Source organism: Entelurus aequoreus, linkage group LG14, assembly GCF_033978785.1.
Source record: "Entelurus aequoreus isolate RoL-2023_Sb linkage group LG14, RoL_Eaeq_v1.1, whole genome shotgun sequence".
NCBI lineage: Eukaryota > Metazoa > Chordata > Actinopteri > Syngnathiformes > Syngnathidae > Entelurus > Entelurus aequoreus.
The window spans coordinates 39,446,319-39,467,165 of NC_084744.1; the positions used below are offsets into that span (position 1 = coordinate 39,446,319).

Below are 20,847 nucleotides of genomic sequence, written 5' to 3' on the forward strand. Positions count from 1 at the left end.
GCATTATTTATATTTTAGGGCTCTAATTACTAAATACTGCATATTTCAGTTTTACTATAAAAAACAAAGTTTTTTTTGACAGAAAAGCTATAAAACCTTTTTTTTTTTTTAAGTTGATATAGAGATTTACTGTGAGCGTTAAATAAAAAATAATAATACAAATTAGACTTATTTTTAACATTTTAATAACTGAGACCCTTTATGGTCCCCGGGACCCCTAAAGGTAAAATAAATACAAAAAATGCATATATTTTGTTATGGTTTGAAAATGAAAAATATCAAAATGGCCCCCACATGCTTTAATTTTTCCGTTTGCGGCCCTCAGTGGAAAAAGTTTGGACACCCCTGACGTAGTGTATACTGACTTTTCATTAGGTGTCAGTAACGTCACATGGATGTGCTCAAGTGTCGGTACTTGTACTTTAACTAAAAGGTACTTAAAGGGGAATACCATCTTTTTTCATTAATTTTTTTAAATTTAATTTCTATTGACATTCAGCATTAGACATTCCTATCCATTACATCATACATCTATTGTCTGCCCTAAATGTCAAAATATTTTTTTTGTTTATATCCCAACGATGCCACCTCCCCTCCCCCTCTAAAAAGAGAGAAAAGCAGAAAAAAAAAAGTTATAATAATATCAACAAATAAATAAATGTAAAAAAATAGAAATCATAATAGTAATAGAAATAAAATAATATAAACATATAGTAAGTAAATAAATAAATAAATAGAAAAAAAAGTATATGTATTTTTTTAAACAGTACAATCACTAATTCAATCAAATAAAATCAGGCTTATGGGGCGTGACATAATTGACCCAGTTCTCCCAGTATGAGGTCCATTTATCCAATGTATAATTAATAAAAGCCGTTATCTTCTCCATTTGATAAATGTCCACTGTGATTTCCATCCATAGCTTCAAAGTTGCGCTCTCCTGTAATATCCCTTTCCTGGTAATGCTCTTTTTCAAGCCACTCGTAGGATATTCACGAAGTGTTGATCTTTTGTCAGCCAATCCTGAAGTACATGTCTGAGTTTTACTTTTAACAATCTTTCATTAAAGTGAACACAACAAAAATCTCATTTACAATTTGTCCACCTCATAAAAAGTCTCAGTGCTCTGGCCAAGCACCAGAAAGACTTTCAAATGGACTAAACGGAGCATAGGTGTCAAACTCAAGGCCCAGGGGCCAGATCTGGCCCGCCACGTCATTTTCAATGGCCCGTGAAAACCTGTAAATAATATGCATCAATAAAGTAGTTTAAAAAAAAAAAATTTTGACAGGGAAAAAGAAGACATGTACTGCATGCAATTATATATCTTTTAAACTTCATCTATCTAATAATGCAACAGATATTATATTAGCATACATTCCAAACATCTTAGGGGTAAAAACATATGTAAATATCTACTTAGCCGTACGATTTCAAAGCAAGTTACCCATCAAATTGTACACTGTACACTGCAAAAGTCAGTGTTCACAAAGAAGAATAAAAAATACAAAAATGAGGGCTATTTTATTTGAACTAAGCAAAATTATCTGCCAATAGAACAAGAAAATTTGGCTTGTCAAGACTTTCCAAAACAAGTAAAATTATCTAAACTCAATGAACCCCAAAATACCTTAAAATAAGTATATTCTCACTAATAACTGTACTACTATATGAGTACGTATTTTTAATTGTTTCATTGAAAATAAAACAGCAAAGTCCATTTGGCTGTCATCTGTTTTAATATGAGACACAATTGTGTCAAAGTCATGATTTTTTTTTCATGCTTGAAATAAGAAATGACTACTTTAAAAACGCAGTTTTATACTTGTGATTGTTGATGACACAGCTTTGCAACACCTGATATTCTAGTTTCAAGCATGTTTTACTCAATATAGATCATAAAATCTCAGCAACAAGCTGTAATATCTTACTGAGATCATTTAGGAGCAAAACCCTTAAAACAAGTAAAACGCTCTAACATAAAATCTGCTTAGTGAGAAGAATTATCTTATCAGACAAAAAATAAGCAAATATCACCCTAATTTGAGATATTTCATCTTACTTAGATTTCAGTTTTTGCAGTGTAAACATGACAATATGTATATATTTTTAAGAACAGCTCGGTCTTCAGAATCCTACCGTAAGAAAAAAACTGTGGTACCATTTTTACATTTACAGTAATACACTGTGAAAACAGCAACCATATTTTTTATGCAAAAAAACTAATAAACTGGCAGGTCAATCACCAGAATTGTACAGTAAAATAGTGTGACCATTTTACTGTACATTTTATGGTCAAATTCTGCCATTTTTTTGATTGCAAAATCCACAGTTTTTTTTCTTACAGTGTAGGTAAAATATACATTTACTAATCAGATGCATAGGTAATGGTGTGACGATATCTAATCCTCTTACATAGATAGATAGATAGATAGATAGATCAATCAATGTTTATTTATATAGCCCTAAATCACAAGTGTCTCAAAGGGCTGTACAAGCCACAACGACATCCTCGGTACAGAACCCACATACGGGCAAGGAAAACTCACCCCAGTGGGACGTCAATGTGAATGACTATGAGAAACCTTGTTGAGGACTGCATATGTGGGTAACCCCCCCCCCCCCCCCCCCCTCTAGGGGAGACCGAAAGCAATGGATGTCGAGTGGGTCTGAGGTCTTTATAGTCATTGCACAAGTACAACGAAACTTTGTTTTCAGCACAAACCTGTTCAAGATTAGACAAACAAACAGTGTACAGGGTTACAGAACAGGAACGCTGATGGGTCGCCACAAGGCGTCCCGTAAAAGATGGGAAAAAGGTAAACGTTGGGGAAGGATGAGTAAAAAAATACAATCTAGACTGGGCTCCTAAGGGGGCCCAGTCTGGAGTGGGAGAAACTCTCCATAGCAAAGCACATATACATATTACAACATACATCTCGAGATGTCTAGCAACAGAGGGAAGGGAGTGCGGGGTTGTGGTGACAGGCTGCAGCTCTCAGGCGCTGACCATCCTTTCATCACCCCTATGGGATTTGCGTTGAGGGCAGCCAAAACAGCAACATGGCCCTCAATGAAGACCACTTTGACACCTGTGAAATAGAGGATGTCAAAATGTATCTGTACGTTAACCAATGGAAGGAGCACAACGGGGGCGGGGGAAATACTACCAGACGGTTGGACTGCGAGTTTGATCGTCCTATTCCGAACAAATCTTGTCTGTTTGACAGGCCTCACCTTATTTTGTCGTGTGTCGTCGATGACAAGAAAATATTGGAATGGATGAATCTCGCTCTGTATAAGATATAAATGTCCAAGTGTTGTGTGCCACAGGAGCCACCTCAGAACCGCGCCCTGGTCAACCATCCCAATGTGATCAGCTGTCCACATCTGGGCGCCAGCACCAAGGAAGCCCAGGCGCGGTGTGGAGAGGACATCGCTCTGCAGATCGTGGACATGGTGAAGGGCAACAAGCTGGTTGGCGCTGTAAGTTAAGTTCCACTCTGTCTGATGACACACACCTGTAACATTCTAGCTCCAAGTGTCATGTGCTATTGGAATCTTAAATTCCACAAGTGGTCATGTGACAGTGATGTGGTGCTCATGTGGAACCTAATTACACAACTCTTATATCCACTAAACCAGGCCTGGGCAAATTAAGCCACATGCAGCCCTTTAAGCTTTTCAATCTGGCCCGCCGGACATTCCTAAATCATTTATCCATATGTTTAAGATGTAAAGTGTAGCTACCATTATGATGTGCCGTGATGTTTTCTAATGACCGTAAGTCTTCAACTACAGTATACTAAGTCTTTCAATGCTTGGAATCTGCGTCATATACCAGTTACCAGAGGTGGGACCAAGTCATTGCTTTGCAAGTCACAAGTAAGTCTCAAGTCTTTGCCCTCAAGTCTCGAGTCAAGTCCCGAGTCAAGACAGGCAAGTCCCGAGTCAAGTCCAAAGTCAAGACTGGAAAGTCTCAAGTCAAGTCACAAGTCCTGCATTTTGAGTTTCGAGTCCTTTCAAGTCCTTTTGACCACAGACTAATATTTTTACACAGATTGTGTATGCTTTTAAACCGCTGTATTTATTTATTAAAACAAGTGCATTTGAAATAGCAGGAAAGAAAATAGTACTGACATTGCAATTCATAATAGCACTATTAACCAGTCATTTTAATAGTTTAAACAATTTTAAACATTTAACTCATTCCTTTACAGAATAAACACATTTGCAAAAACAAGTGCAACTGTACTTATTTGTACAAAAGTGTTAACATTGTATTTCCATGGCATATTGCATTGTAACTAGTGCCACAGCAGTTTCTATTCTGTTCTTACCTTATCTCATTGATCTCATCTCATACTGTATGTGTGTTGATGTGTGCGTACATATGAAAAACATAACAAATACATGAACATAACAATGAACAGAGTTGTACTTTTTAGATGTCAGGGCCCTATGCAATATGTACACATATTCTTAATATAGTATATATTTTAACTGTCCTTTATTTGACTACGTTTGTCTTTTTGTAGGTGGCTAAAATACGCGGTGCTGCTGACCGCCGTCTAACGTTATGTTACTGTGTGTGATACATTGACTAACGTAACGTTATGTGTAGGTACCTCATGCAACCCTGCTTAAAAAATCACTTGACAAAAAGTATGAATAAGGTAGCAAACTGCAGTGGACGCAACATATTGCCGTGTTTGAAATGACGTTATAACCATAAACATCTTATAAGTAGACGCAATATTGGTTGCTGTGACGCGAGCAATTTGCATCCTGAAGTGGTGATGAGGAGCCGGCGAGCAGCCTAAACTGACAGTTGACAGGTAGAAAACAAAGATGCCGGGCTGGTGTTCAGCGTTTTCCTGCTCAAATGAGCGGACTGTTGAAAATAGGAATCGGGGGATTACTTTTCACAAGTAAGATTTAACATTAATGTACTATTGGTTGTATTTTATGAAAATAACATTACCACAGAGTTGAGAAGGAGCAAAGATCTTCAATATTTGTATGTGAAAATCACAAATAAATCTTCTGGGGGAGGATGACGCCCCTACAGGGGTTTGGTTTACAAACTTTCTGCCCCACCTAAAACAAAATTCACCAGCCGCCATTGATTATAATGCATTCTCATTTTAGGCAAAATATAAGACAATACTTTCTTAACAGTATAATTGTAACCAGGAATAAGTCTTCAAGTAACAATATTCAAATACTAACATTGTTGGGTAAAACAGAATTTGGTTTTATTCTGAATCCAGTGAAACAGATTGGTGGTTTTAGCTGATATAAAGACTTTCAGGTGTTTATATATGTTTAAGTATTTGGCAGACGCTTTTATCCAAAGCGACATACATAAAAAATACATATATAACAATCACTGTAAACATGATCATTTAAGGGAAGAATGTAATACAAAATATCAATACAAAGTGTCACGACAGAATAAACTCTCTGCTGCTGCAGCAACAGAGATACGGTCTATAAGATATATAGATATCTAATGTATTCATACATTGTTTATGTAGCATGTATATATAACGTAATCATATTGTTTCTTCAATTTAAAAATAGCTGACCGTTTTTTCCCCCCTTCTCTGGGATTATATTCCCAGTTTTAATCTCGGACGTCTGGTCACTTATAGCGTATAAGAATATTCTATTACTGTTAAGCAAACTATGAATAATAAAACATGTGTCCGTTATCATAGCTACACGTATGACAAAAAAGCGCGTGAAAATGAGTGGTATTCAGTGAGGTAAAATGAATTAAATGCGTTGACAGTTCATTGCTCCTGCCAAATGAATTGCACTGAGTGGAGCGGATCACCACTCCAAGATGGCGGCCCCGCGTCTCGTCTGCGCCAGTAGGCAGTAGCGCTCGATGCTGTGTACCCTTATAAGATGTCTATGGTTATGACGTTAGCAGTGAGTTTACAGCCTCACTGATTTAACTACACAGCAAATAAGTCATGTTACTTAGCCAATAAACGTTATCTTACATTCAAAACTTACCCTTCTTTGTGCAACTTCAAATGTCGAACGAAGTTGGAAGTTGTTGCGTCTCCGTCTGTAATATTCGAACTGCGTGATTTGCATACGGCAATTCGTTGACCAAGTCGTAGTTTTTATACCCGAACGAAACCAACTTTGGTATAAATCTTTCTCACTGGCGCGTTGTTTGACAACTCTTGTTCATTGGTTGTCCTGCAATTTGATTGGATCAATGCTGTGTGATGAAAACAATGTAGATCTAATTTGATTGGCTGTTGTACTCAGAGCACACACGCTGACACGCAGCACACACGCTGATAGACAGACACGTACAAAATGAAAGCTACGGAGCGCTCCCAAATAACTTTTTAAGCTTTAGGTTTTGGGGAAAGTAGCAAGTCATGTCAAGTCAAAAGGCTCAAGTCCAAGTGAAGTCACAAGTCATTGATGTTAAAGTCTAAGTCGAGTTGCAAGTCTCTTTACATTTTGTCAAGTCGAGTCTAAAGTCATCAACTTCATGACTCGAGTCTGACTCGAGTCCAAGTCATGTGACTCGAGTCCACACCTCTGCCAGTTACTATGGTCATCTAATGAGTTACTATGGTCATCTAATGAGTTACTATGGTCATCTAATGAGTTACTATGGTCATCTAATGAGTTACTATGGTCATCTAATGAGTTACTATGGTCATCTAATGAGTTACTATGGTCATCTAATGAGTTACTATGGTCATGTAATGAGTTACTATGGTCATCTAATGAGTTACTATGGTCATCTAATTAGTTACTATGGTCATCTAATGAGTTACTATGGTCATCTAATGAGTTACTATGGTCATGTAATGAGTTACTATGGTCATCTAATGAGTTACTATGGTCATCTAATTAGTTACTATGGTCATCTAATGAGTTACTATGGTCATCTAATGAGTTACTATGGTCATCTAATGAGTTACTATGGTCATGTAATGAGTTACTATGGTCATCTAATGAGTTACTATGGTCATCTAATGTGTTACTATAGTCATCTAATGAGTTACTATGGTCATCTAATGAGTTACTATGGTCATCTAATGAGTTACTATAGTCATCTAATGAGTTACTATGGTCATCTAAGTAGTTACTATGGTAATGTAAGTCACAGCAGCTCAGACGAGGCACCAAGCAGTGTGGGTGGGGAGTGTTTCCACAGAGTGTTTCCAGAGCCTGAAATGTGGGTGTCAGGGACAGATGTGGAAGGAGATTTTTACAACAAAGTTCTAAAGCTTAGTGATATATAACATATATCAGATTGTAGCTGGGTTTATTTTTACCCTTCACGTTCATTTTTCGCTGTGTTTGTTGCATTTTTGTAGTGTTTCGTTTGATTGTAAAATATGTGGATGGAGAGGGGGTGTGACGTTCATATGTTGTCAATATTCAGTGTTTTATCCTTCATAGTTAATATTGTAAATCCCACATTCTTTATTTTCATGTACATTCTGGGTGTCTCATTCAGTAAAAACATTTAAAATTCCATTCTGTTTTTTAAGGCGGTCTGTCATAACGTTTTTAGCTTTCAATCAGACATTATTATGAGGTTTTGTATTAGTGTTCCTAAAAATAGATATACCGGCCCCCAGACACATTTTTTTTCTCTAAATTTGGCCCCCCGAGTCGAAATAATTGCTCAGGCCTGCACTAAACTCCTTATTTTCCAGCCTATAATAGCTACATTACTTAGAATGATAAACACCAAGTATTTAGTGTATAGTTCTTTATTTCAATTTCAATCCAGTTAAGATTAGCATTTGTTTTTCCTCCCAAAATGTAACATTGTATTTGAAAAATCCGCACAGGTAAATGCACAGGTTTTGGTGAGCACCTTTTCCTCCGAATCTTCTCCATTGATCAAACTTGGAGAGGCCATGGGATCTGTCCTGCAGTCCTGCAGTGCCTCCAAGAAACCACTGAGCCAAGTTCAAATCACTTCTCAAGGTAACATTACGCTGAAGTTGTACAGTTCAGAATATGACCTTACTCTTGGGGAAATTAATGGCCCAAATGTCACATTTAATTCAATCAAGTTTATTTACAATACCATGTTACAAATTACAACAGTAGTGAATATCCATTTAAAGATGGTGGTAAGTGAAAGGGTCCCCCAGATAAGCTAGAAGAAGCTTCTGGCAGGGGGCCCAGAGGTCAGTATATGCATGGAATGCTGAGACATGGTGGCAAGCACAAAAACGCGATATGACAAACACAAACTAGGAGCACAAAAGCAATACACATACATACAGTACATACATATATACTGTACATACAAACCCCGTTTCCATATGAGTTGGGAAATTGTGTTAGATGTAAATATAAACGGAATACAATGATCATTTTCAACCCATATTCAGTTGAATATGTTACAAAGACAACATATTTGATGTTCAAACTGATAAACTTTTTTTTTTTTGCAAATTATCATTAACTTTAGAATTTGATGCCAGCAACACGTGACAAAGAAGTTGGGAAAGGTAGCAATAAATACTGATAAAGTTTAGGAATGCTCATCAAACACTTATTTGGAACATCCCACAGGTGAACAGGCAAATTGGGAACAGGTGGGTGCCATGATTGGGTATAAAAGTAGATTCCATGAAATGCTCAGTCATTCACAAACAAGGATGGGGCGAGGGTCACCACTTTGTCAACAAATGTGTGAGCAAATTATTGAACAGTTTAAGAAAAAACTTTCTCAACCAGCTATTGCAAGGAATTTAGGGATTTCACCATCTACGGTCCGTAATATCTTCAAAGGGTTCAGAGAATCTGGAGAAATCACTGCACATAAGCAGCTACGCCTGTGACCTTCGATCCCTCAGGCTGTACTGCATCAACAAGCGACATCAGTGTGTAAAGGATATCACCACATGGGCTCAGGAACACTTCAGAAACCCACTGTCAGTAACTACAGTTGGTCGCTACATCTGTAAGTGCAAGTTAAAACTCTCCTATGCAAGGCGAAAACCGTTTATCAACAACACCCAGAAACGCCATCGACTTCGCTGGGCCTGAGCTCATCTAAGATGGACTGATACAAAGTGGAAAAGTGTTCTGTGGTCTGACGAGTCCACATTTCAAATTGTTTTTGGAAACTGTGGACGTCGTGTCCTCCGGACCAAAGAGAAAAAGAACCATCCGGAATGTTATAGGCGCAAAGTTGAAAAGCCAGCATGTGTGATGGTATGAGGGTGTATTAGTGCCCAAGACATGGGTAACTTACACATCTGTGAAGGCACCATTAATGCTGAAAGGTACATACAGGTTTTGGAACGACATATGTTGCCATCCAAGCAACGTTATCATGGACGCCCCTGCTTATTTCAGCAAGACAATGCCAAGCCACGTGTTACAACAGCGTGGCTTCATAGTAAAAGAGTGCGGGTACTAGACTGGCCGGCCTGTAGTCCACACCTGTCTCCCATTGAAAATGTGAAGGCTAAAATATCAGAAGGGAGACTGTTGAACAACTTAAGCTGTACATCAAGCAAGAATGGGAAAGAATTCCACTTCAAAAATGTGTCCTCAGTTCCCAAACCTTTACTGAGTGTTGTTAAAAGGAAAGGCCATGTAACACAGTGGTAAATATTCCTTTTTTGCAATGTGTTGCTGCCATTAAATTCTAAGTTCATGATTATTTGCAAAAAAAAAAAAAATTAAATATCTTGTCTTTGCAGTCTATTCAATTGAAAATAAGTTGAAAAGGATTTGCAAATCATTGTATTCTCTTTTCATTTACCATTTACACAACGTGACAACTTCACTGCTTTTGGAGTTTGTATAATAGCAGCTCAGACTATGCCGGCTGTAATTCCACACAACTAAAGTTAAGTTGCGGGCAACAAAATATGAGTTTGAGACCCCATGGATAAACTACAAGACACAAAACTGCTGAATAATTTACTTCATTTCCCAATACTGCCTGGTTAAAAGTGTACACTATTGCATCATCACTTGACTTTGCCCATGTTTTTCTTCTACCAGGCGACAACATGAAGTCCTCCTCTGGTTACATGACGGCTGCTGTTCTGGTTGGACTTTTAAACGGAGGATCTGCCTTCTGTCCCAACCTCATCAACGTACTGAGCCTGGCCAAAGAATCTGGAATCATGGTACATCATTGAAGTAATAGCACACATGGTGCAAATAGTGTCAAGTGTCTTTCCCTCACTTCTCAAGGTCAAGCAAAGCCACGACGTGTCGGAGGAAGCTTCACAGAGCGCGTGTGCTGTGGAAGTCCTGACCGACGGCTGCAGCTACAAAGCCACCGGTGCCGTTCAAGGGGGTCTGCCGGTGCTGCTGGAGCTGAGTGGGAGTGTGTTCAGACAACCAGTGGCACTCACTGGGAACCTGCTCTTCTTTAAGGCCTCGGCAAGTCCTCAGCTTCTCCCATCAGTGGCCGGTGAGGATGACTACACAACATCGACCACTGAGTTGTGAAGATGGTGCAGCATCATCTTTGCAGCCAAACACACTTAGAAGAAGACACTGAGGCTTATCCTGCTAGGAAACTCTCTAGGACACGGCTGTTCATTGAGGGCCACATTGCACACTGCAAAAAGTCAGTGTTCAAAAACAAGAAAAAAAAATACAAAAATGAGGGGTATTTTATTTGAACTAAGCAAAATTCTCTGCCAATAGAACAGGAAAATTTGGCTTGTCAAGACTTTCCAAAACAAGTAAAATTAGCTAACCTCAATGAACCCCAAAATACCTTATAATAAGTATATTCTCACTAATAACAAGTGCACTTTTCTTGGTAGAAAAAGAAGAGACCTTTTTGCTCAATATGTTCAAAAATATTCTTAAATTAAGTAAATGCTAGTGCCATTATCTTGACATAATGATATGCACTCGGCATCATGATGTTTTTTTTTCATGCTTGAAGTAAGAAATTATTACTTTAAAAAAGTAGTTTTAATGACACAGTTTATAGTCCGGTCATAATTACCATGCACACGTCTGAGTGTGCTGTGGACCTCGAACAGGTTTGTTGGCGGTATGATAGTACTTGTAAAGAATGATAAGAAGTTGAATATTTCAAGAGGGTTAGATTAGACAAGAGAACACATAGACTGGGGCATAATGTGGACTAAAATTTCTGTCAAAACTAGGGTTGCAAAATTCTGGGAATATTCAAAGTTGGAAACTTTCCATGGGAATTAATGGGAAATTAATGGGAATAAACATTGAATGCAACATGTTAGATTTTGCAGCATGATTATTAGCTAAAACAACCTGATTTAATGCAAATTCAGTAGAATTTCAACCCTGCACTGTGCATTCCTCAATCACATGTGCAGTGCATTCCTCCATCACATGCACAGATAATTCCAGCATGCTACACACTGCAGCAGGGCTATTGAGGCCACACTAGTATTTGAGCCCAAGGACTTCATCCAGTCAGGTTGGTGTTGATGATATAACTGGGGTAAATATATTTGATGTATGGTATTTAAAGGCCTACTGAAATGATTTTTTTAAATTTAAACGGGAATAACAGATCCATTCTATGTGTCATACTTGATCATTTCGCGATATTGCCATATTTTTGCTGAAAGGATTTAGTAGAGAAAATCGACGATAAAGTTCGCAACTTTTGCTCGCTGATAAAAAAAGCCTTGCCTGTACCGGAAGTAGCGTGACGTCACAGGAGCTAGGATTCCTCACAATTCCCCGTTGTTTACAATGGATCGAGAGAGATTCGGACCGAGAAAGTGATGATTACCCCATTAATTTGAGCGAGGATGAAAGATTCGTAGATGAGGAACGTTACAGTGAATGACTTGAGAGGCAGCGATGGACTTTTTTCGCTCTGACCGTAACTTAGGTACAAGCTGGCTCATTGGATTCCACACTCTCCTTTTTCTATTGTAGATCACAGATTTGTATTTTAAACCACCTCGGATACTATATCCTCTTGAAAATGAGAGTCGAGAACGCGAAATGGACATTCAGTGCCTTTTATCTCCACGACAATACATCGGCGAAATGCTTTAGCTACGAGCTAACGTGATAGCATCTTGCTTTAACTGCATATAGAAACAAAAGAAATAAACCCCTGACTGGAAGTATAGATAGAAAATCAACAATACTATTAAACCGTGGACATGTAAATACACGGTTAATGCTTTCCAGGCTGGCGAAGGTTAACAATGCTGTGCTAACGACGCCATTGAAGCTAACTTAGCAACCGGACTGCACAGAGCTATGCTAAAAACATTAGCTCTCCACCTACGCCAGCCAGCCCTCATTTGCTCATCAACACCCGTGCTCACCTGCGTTCCAGCGATCGGCAGAAGGACGAAGGACTTCACCCGATGCGTTTGGCGGCCCGGAGACGTAGGAAGTCAAGGTGAAGTCGGCGGCTAGCGCGGCTAGCGCGGCTAGCGCGGCTAGCGCTCCAACAAAGTCCTCCTGGTTGTGTTGCTGTAGTCCGCTGCTAATACACTGATCCCACCTACAACTGTCTTCTTTGCAGCCTTCATTGTTCATTAAAAAAAGTGCAAAAGATGTCCAGAATACTGTGGAATTATGAAATGAAAACAGAGCTTTTTGTATAGGATTCTCCGGGGTACCATAACTTCCGTTACTCTGACTTCGTCACGCGCATACGTCATCATACCGTGATGTTTCAGCCGGATATTTCCCGAGAATTTTAAAATGTCACTTTAGAAGTTAACCCGGCCGTATTGGCATGTGTTGCAATGTTAAGATTTCATCATTGATATATAAACTATCAGACTGCGTGGTCGGTAGTAGTGGCTTTCAGTAGGCCTTTAAGTTGAATAGAGGTGTAATTGCTTGTTACTGTATGACTGTAGACTACTCCAGAAGACTTCCACTCAAGCTAGCTAGCTGTTCCTGTACTTGTTAAATGATTTTGGGGCCAATATCTCTAGCTAGCTAGATTTATGTACCACCACAGTCTCATAATGAACCGAAAACATTTCTCCGTTAGCCGTGATGCTCATTTTCTCTATGTTAAATCCCATTCATTTACGCTAACATCGTTAGCGATCCGAATTGACCTTTTTTGTGATGTGTAAAGTTCAACTAGCAAATACTAAATCAAAAGGTGTAGTTTCCTCTGCCTTCTGTTCTGCTAGCCATTCTGTTGTCATACAAGAATGTAGGTTATAGTTTGATTTAGCATGCTGATTGAGTGTTCATTTATTCATCTAGCCTATTTGTATTCATTTGTCCATCAGTCAAATATTTTTAAAGACTACTCCAATTGTTTAGCTGACTATTTATATCTGCGTGTGGCATTGCATTAGTGTTTTACAAACTTCTCATCTTAGTCTACAGCAGTGGTTCTTAACCTGGGTTCGATCGAACCCTAGGGGTTCGGTGAGTCGGCCTCAGGGGTTCGGCGGGGTCAAAACACACCCGACTCATCGTGTAAATAAAAACTTCTCCCTATCAGCGTATTACGGATACGGCAACAGCAGAAGTCACACTGATTTGCAGGTGTGTAATTTGTTGTGAGTTTATGCACTGTGTTGGTTTTGTTCTTTGAACAAGGTGATGTTCATGCACGGTTCATTTTGTGCGCCAGTAAAAAAAAACATGGTAACACTTTAGTATGGGGAACATATTCACCATTAATTAGTTGCTTATTAACATGCAAATTAGTAACATATTGGCTCTTAAAGGCCTACTGAAATGAAATATTTTTATTTAAACAGGGATAGCAGATCCATTCTATGTGTCATACTTGATCATTTTGCAATATTGCCATATTTTTGCTGAAAGGATTTAGTAGAGAACATCGATGATAAAGTTCGCAACTTTTGGTCGCTGATAAAATAAAGCCTTGCCTGTACCGGAAGTAGCGTGACGTCAAAGGTTGAAAGGCTCCTCACATCGCGAGAGCGATTCGGACCGAGAAAGCGACGATTACCCCATTGATTTGAGCGAGGATGAAAGATTTGTGGATGAGGAACATGAGAGTTTTTTGCAAGTAGTGGGTTTCAGTAGGCCTTTAACTAGTCATTATTAAGTACTTATTAATGCCTTATTCGGCATGGCCTTATTATAACCCTAACCCTGGCCCTAACCAAATAACTCTAAATTAAGTCTTTCTTACTTAGAATATGTTCCCCATATTAAAGTGTTACCAACAACATATAACTTTGTCTTGAATTTGAAAAACATTTTTTTATTTTTCACTAAAGAAGGGTTCGGTGAATGCGCATATGAAACTGGTGGGGTTCGGTACCTCCAACAAGGTTAAGAACCACTGGTCTACAGAATAAGATGGACGGTGTCCAACTTTGAATAATCAAAAAATGGTCAAAATTTCCAAACTTCCCGAGCTTAACTTCCCGTGGTAAATTTCCAGAAAGTTTCCGGAAATTTACCGGAAACTTTCCACCCTTTTACAACCCTAGTCAAAACATGGGCCAAACATAGAGGAGTATACATGGTTTAGTTCCACTGTATGAGTTACAGGAAAAAAGTGTGTGGTAGACAATAAGTAAAATAATCTCTTTGATTGTGCTGCATTTTCTATCATAAATGATATATGTGATGTAGAAATTATGCTCTTTTTGGGAAAAGTAGTAATGATGTCAAAGGGGTCAATTCTAGTTTTTTTCTTTAATTACACACTAATTTTATCCCCCTGTCTTTCTTCCAATGTTCCCTCATTTTAGGGCTTCTAGCTGCAGAGGGAGTGCAAGTTGAGTCCTTCAGTGCTCCTGTGGAGACTTGTGGAGATATGTGGTACTGTGTTGGTGTGTCTTCTCTGCTGCCAGACCTCCGTGCCTTGAAGCCTTTGGTTCAGGAAGCAGCTCAGCTCCGCGCTTGATTGCAGCACAGAGCCGCCATGACCATTACAATCTTGGATTCCTGTGTCTTACTGGTCCATCTTTGCCTTAGCATGTACAACTAAGAGTTATTTTCAACTTACATTCCATTGTTAGGAAGCTTTTTCATGGTTTGTCATTAAAACGGATGAAAAAGTTGTCATGTTGTGGATTTATTGCTCTGATCCTTTTCCACAAACGTTTCTGCTGTTTTCTCAAAATATGCACAATGTGTCAAGACAGGTATGCAAATAGGGTTTAAGACACATTGCAAAATGTTTACCAAAATACGTTTTACAATCTGATCATGTGTGCAATGATTGTGGTTGCAATATGCAAACATACGGACATTTGTTACTAACATTTTGCATAAATTTTTTCTTTACGGTAACTCCATGAAAGAGACAAAATATTAGAAATAATTCTGGATGTGATGCAAACTGCAAAATACAAATGAAAGAAATAAGTAATTGTACATCTAGAATGTGCTGCAGGCCAAAAAAAGATGCTGTGGGGTACACTTTGGACACCTCGCTCTATATACTATTTATTTTTTATTTTTTATTACAGTACAGGCCAAAAGTTTGGACACACCTTCTCCTCATTCAATGTGTTTTCTTTATTTCTTTATTTTCATGACTATTTACATTGTAGCTTGTCACATCAAAACTAGGAATGAACACATGTGGCGTTATATTGTTAACAAAAAAAGTGAAATAACTGAAACATGTTTTATGTCAACAAGGGGACTTTGGGGTGTTTTGTTTTCCCGGAATGCAAAGGAAAGTTGGAGCAGGCAAGGCGTGAAGGTCAGGACATATTTTATTATTACTATAAAAAAAAAGGAACAAAAGGCGCGCACAAGGCGGAAGTACAAAAACTTGCACAAAGGCAGAACTATGAACATGAAGCAAAACTCGCTAACTGTGACATGAAAAAACAAAAGTTACGTGGCATGGCAAGAAGCATAACTATGAACAGGCATGAGTATCAGAAGTAGCATGGCATGAAGTGAGCAGAGGTAATGTCAGCAGGCTGACTTGCTGGCAACTATCGGTTTAAATAATAGTGACATGATTAGTGAAAACAGGTGCGTGACTCAAAATGTGAAACAGGTGAAACTAATGGTCGCTATGGTGACAAAAGAAGAGTGCACAAAGAGTCCAAAAACCAAAGCGAACATAACCAAAACAAAACATAATCACACAGACATGACATTTTATATTCTAGTTTCTTCAAAATAGCCACCCTTTGCTGTGATTACTGCTTTGCACACTCTTAGCATTCTCTCCATGAGCTTCAAGCACACCTGTGAAGTGAAAACCATTTCAGGTGACTACCTCGTGAAGCCTTGAGTTTGACTCGTTAAGTATTTTATACGTAAGTAGTAAACTCTTAAAGTCGCGTCTGCCAGTGCAGGTGAGCCAGTTCTTGTTCTTGTCAAAAGTCATGCAGTAAATGACTTGGACAGCGTCTTCTCCCCGTCATCTTTGTTGTAGCGGTGTAGCGTGAAAGGACGGGAGTGGAAGTGTCAAAAGATGGAGCTAACTGTTTTAATGACATTCAGACTTTATTTCAATCAATAACGGAGCAGCATCTCCTCATCCGTGGCTCACTAGTGCAACAACAACGCCCCAAATGTGTCCGACCGGAACTCTCTGATAACTAAAGTTCCTTGGGTGAATAATGTAAACTCACTACACCGGTATGTTTTAGTGCTTTCATGGTGAGTTTACTGACAGATATAAGTAAGAACTTTACACTACTTTATATTAGAAATGGCAACAGTGGAGGATGAATGTCACATAACAAGAAGATAGAAAAAAAGAAGAAGCTTATCGACTACGGTAGTGTTTTTCAACCTTTTTTGAGCCAAGGCACAGTTTTTTGCGTTGAAAAAATCCGGAGGCACACCACCAGCAGAAATCATAAACTGAGTTGACAGTAAAAAGTCATTGTCGCAATTGTTGGATATGACTTTAAAGCATAACCAAGCATGCATCAATATAGCTCTTGTCTCAAAGTAGGTGTACTGTCACCACCTGTCACATCAGACCCTGACTTATTTTGAGTTTTTTGCGGTTTTCCTGTGTGTAGTGTTTTAGTTCTTGTCTTGCGCTCCTATTTTGGTGGCTTTTTCTCTTTTTTTGGTATTTTCCTGTAGCTGTTTCATGTCTTCCTTTGAGCGATATTTCCCGCATCTACTTTGTTTTAGCAAACAAGAATATTTCAGTTGTTTTTATCCTTCTTTGTGGGGACATTGTTGATTGTCATGTCATGTTCGGATGTACATTGTGGACGCCGTCTTTGCTCCACAGTAAGTTTTTGCTGTCGTCCAGCATTCTTTTTTTGCTTACTTTGTAGCCAGTTCAGTTTTAGTTTTGTTCTGCTTAGCCTTCCCTAAGCTTCAATGCCTTTTCTTAAGGGCACTCACCTTTTGTTTATTTTTAGTTTAAACATAAGACACCTTTTTTTACCTGCATTTACAAAGCAATTAGCTACCGGCTGCCACCTACTGATATGGACGACTATTACACGGTTACTCTGCTGAGCTCTAGACAACACAGACACTCAACAACAACACATAATTTGCAGACTATAATTACTGGTTTGCAAAAAAAGTTTTTAACCCAAATATGTGAAATTAGATAATCTCCCACGGCACACCAGACTGTCTAGTGTGCCGCGGCACAGTGGTTGAAAAACACTGGACTACGGGGTCAGCACGGACTACAAAGGCGGACGCATGCAAATTTCCAGGACTTATACAGATCCCAAATACAGATCAGCAGGTAACAGAAGGTAAGAAAAGTTGGTTTTGCTTAATATTGCCAAACAAAACGCCAGATAATATGTCTGCTAATGGGTGCCATTGTGCGGTCCTTTTACACACACCATAGTAATAGTCGTATCTCTGACTACGGTAACCGTAACGGGCCAACAATCCATCAAACAATGCGGCTTCAAAGTCATAGTAAAACATTTTGAAAGATTTCAGAGCTCCGTGTGTAATGTTCTTTGTTTTCAATGTAACATTTAAAGTTTTTATGTTGTTTACTAGCGTCATATTGCAGTCTATATCTATCTCTTATGTGTGACTGCCATCTACTGGTCACACTTATCATTTCACCATGTACCAAATAAAATTACTTCAAGGACGGTAAGCACAACCAGAATTATTCCGTACGTTAGGCGCACCGGGTTATAAGGCGCACTGTCTATTTTTGAGAAAATGAAAGGATTTTAAAGGCCTACTGAAAGCCACTACTACCGACCACGCAGTCTGATAGTTTATATATCAATGATGAAATCTTAACATTGCAACACATGCCAATACGGCCGGGTTAACTTATAAAGTGCAATTTTAAATTTCCCGCTAAACTTCCAGTTGGAAATGTCTATGTATGATGCGTATGCGCGTGACGTGACGACGGCAACGGAAGTATTCGTACCCAATGTGTCACCATACAAAAAGCTCTGTTTTCATCGAACAATTCCACAGTATTCTGGACATCTGTGTTGGTGAATCTTTTGCAATTTGTTTAATGAACAATGGAGACTGCAAAGAAGAAAGTTGTAAGTGGGATCGGTGTATTAGCGGCTGGCTGTAGCAACACAACAAGGAGGACTTTGACTTGGATAGCAGACGCGCTAGCCGATGCTAGCCGCCAACGCATCTGTGATCGGGTTAAGTCCTTCGTCGCGCCGTCGATCGCTGGAACGCAGGTGAGCACGGGTGTTGATGAGCAGATGAGGGCTGGTTGGCGTAGGTGGAGCGCTAATGTTTTTATCATAGCTCTGTGAGGTCCGGTTGCTAAGTTGCTAAGTTAGCTTCAGTGTCGTTAGCAACAGCATTGTTAAGCTTTGCCAGGCTGAAAATTATTAACCGTGTAGTTACATGTCCATGGTTTAATAGTATTGTTGATCTTCTGTCTATCCTTCCAGTCAGGGATTTATTTATTTTGTTTCTATCTGCATTGGAGCCAGATGCTATCACGTTAGCTCAGTAGCTAAAGAGCCTCGCTGATGTATTGTCGTGGAGATAAAAGTCAATGTGAATGTCCATTTCGCGTTCTCGGTTCTCATTTTCAAGAGGATATAGTATCCGAGGTGGTTTAAAATACAAATCCGTAATCCAAAATAGAAAAAGGAGAGTGTGTGGAATCCAATGAGACCTTGTACCTAAGTTATGGTCAGAGCGAAAAAAGATACACCCTGCACTGCCTCTCGTTCTTCACTCTACCGTTCCTCATCCACGAATCTTTCATCCTCGCTCAAATTAATGGGGTAATCGTCGCTTTCTCGGTCCGAATCTCTCTCGCTTCATTGTAAACAATGGGGAATTGTGAGGAATCCTATCTCCTGTGACGTCACGCTACTTCCGGTATAAGCAAGGCTTTTTTTATGAGCGACCAAAAGTTGCGAACTTTATCGTCGTTGTTCTCTACTAAATCCTTTCAGCAAAAATATGGCAATATCGCGAAATGATCAAGCATGACACATAGAATGGATCTGCTATTCCCGTTAAAATAAAAAAATGTCATTTCAGTAGGCCTTTAAGTGCGCCTTATGGTCCGAAAAATACGGTATGCCATTTTTTTTTTTTTTGCCGTCCCTACAGTCTCGTGCACAGCGCATGTTCATCTCAATTGGGATTAACAGTCAAGGCGTGGTCAGAGTGGAATCAGGTTGAAAACGCCATAGCAACGATAGGAATGAGGGGGAAACACGTGGGTGTGGGGGCACGGCGGAGGGTGGGGGTATCTTTTCAAAGAGGCATGCTCGATGGTCAAAGGTTTGTATTCCCAGAGAGTGAGAGCGACGTCTCTGTGCACACCAATGCACAACTTGGTCACGGGATCGTAGAGAGTTATTTTTAGGACCACAGCGCTGTTGAAGTGGGGCGGGGGGGGGAGGAGATTCCTCTGCATGGATTTGCCAAGGACGTGCGGGTGGGGGATGGACACCGTTGCATTGCACTCCATCACCAAAATAGGCATGGCCGTGACGTCCTGTGTGGGCTAAATTGAGGCTGCCGTGCATTTTATTTTTCATGGAGAAGAGCAAGCAGCAGTCACGGAGGAGTACTGAGGTCAGTCTGTGTGATTGTGCAGCGACATTGTGTAAATAATAGATGACAACCAGCTGCTGGTGTCATTTCACGGGGATGGTCCGTTGTCCTGCTGCACATATCATGAACGACGTCTACACTTACCACTTCCGCCATGCCGCCCATCCGACTGAGCTGCTTGACGCTCTGAGGCATTTCTACCTCCACGGCCTGTTTGCCGACGTGGCCCTGCGGTGTGGCGACTCCGGCCGGGTGTTCCACTGCCACAAGGCGCTGCTCGCCGCGTGCAGCTCCTACTTCCAAGTCATGTTCACGGCTGACATGAGGGAGAGGTCCGACAGTGTCATCACGCTGACCGGGGTGCACTGCGGCGAGCTGGCGGCCCTGGTGGACTACGTGTACACGGCTCAGGTGAGCATCACGACCAAGAACGTGCAAAGTCTGCTGGAGGCTGCCGACCTGCTGCAGTTCGCCGCGGTCAAGCAAGCGTGCGAGAGCTTCCTGGTTCGCTTCCTGGATGTGGACAACTGCTTGGGTATGCACGCCTTTGCTCAGCTCCACCTGTGTCCCCAGCTGGAGCGTGAGGCCAGGAGGTTGATGCTGAGCAGTTTCCCAGAGCTCATCCATCAGGAGGAGTTCCTTGAGCTGGAGCCAAAAAGAATCCGAACGGTCGTGGCTACTCAGAAGCTCAGTGCGCTGAAGGATGAAGTGTTGATAGACGCCGTGACCAAGTGGGTGACGCATGACTTGGAGAAGCGTCTTCATCATGCTGTGGACCTGCTCCAGTCCATCCATCTGGACCTGGATGAGACCGAGTTCAAGGCCAGCTTAGAGGTGCAAAGGCAGTGCTTGGTGGAGAGCGATGAAGGCTTCAAATCCATGATCATGAAGGCTTCACGACCAAAGGAGCTATGCACCGCT

General features: G+C 40.1%; 2 protein-coding genes across 2 annotated transcripts in view; both read left to right on the top strand.

The window, feature by feature from the left end:
* Positions 1 to 15,014, top strand: part of phgdh (phosphoglycerate dehydrogenase) — a 36,328-nt gene extending 21,314 nt beyond the window's left edge. The window contains exons 8-12 of the mRNA XM_062069864.1: positions 3,334 to 3,486; positions 7,845 to 7,983; positions 10,027 to 10,154; positions 10,222 to 10,444; positions 14,703 to 15,014. Coding sequence (XP_061925848.1) covers positions 3,334 to 3,486; positions 7,845 to 7,983; positions 10,027 to 10,154; positions 10,222 to 10,444; positions 14,703 to 14,857 — 798 coding nt within the window. The 3' untranslated portion in view covers positions 14,858 to 15,014. The remainder of the gene's footprint in view (positions 1 to 3,333; positions 3,487 to 7,844; positions 7,984 to 10,026; positions 10,155 to 10,221; positions 10,445 to 14,702) is intronic.
* A 4,924-nt stretch (positions 15,015 to 19,938) lies between these two features.
* The window catches only part of klhl23 (kelch-like family member 23), an 11,318-nt gene continuing 10,409 nt past the window's right edge, over positions 19,939 to 20,847 (top strand). The window contains exon 1 of the mRNA XM_062070667.1: positions 19,939 to 20,847. This exon is cut by the window's right edge and continues 409 nt beyond it. Within this exon, the coding sequence (XP_061926651.1) occupies positions 19,990 to 20,847 (858 nt within the window). The 5' untranslated portion in view covers positions 19,939 to 19,989.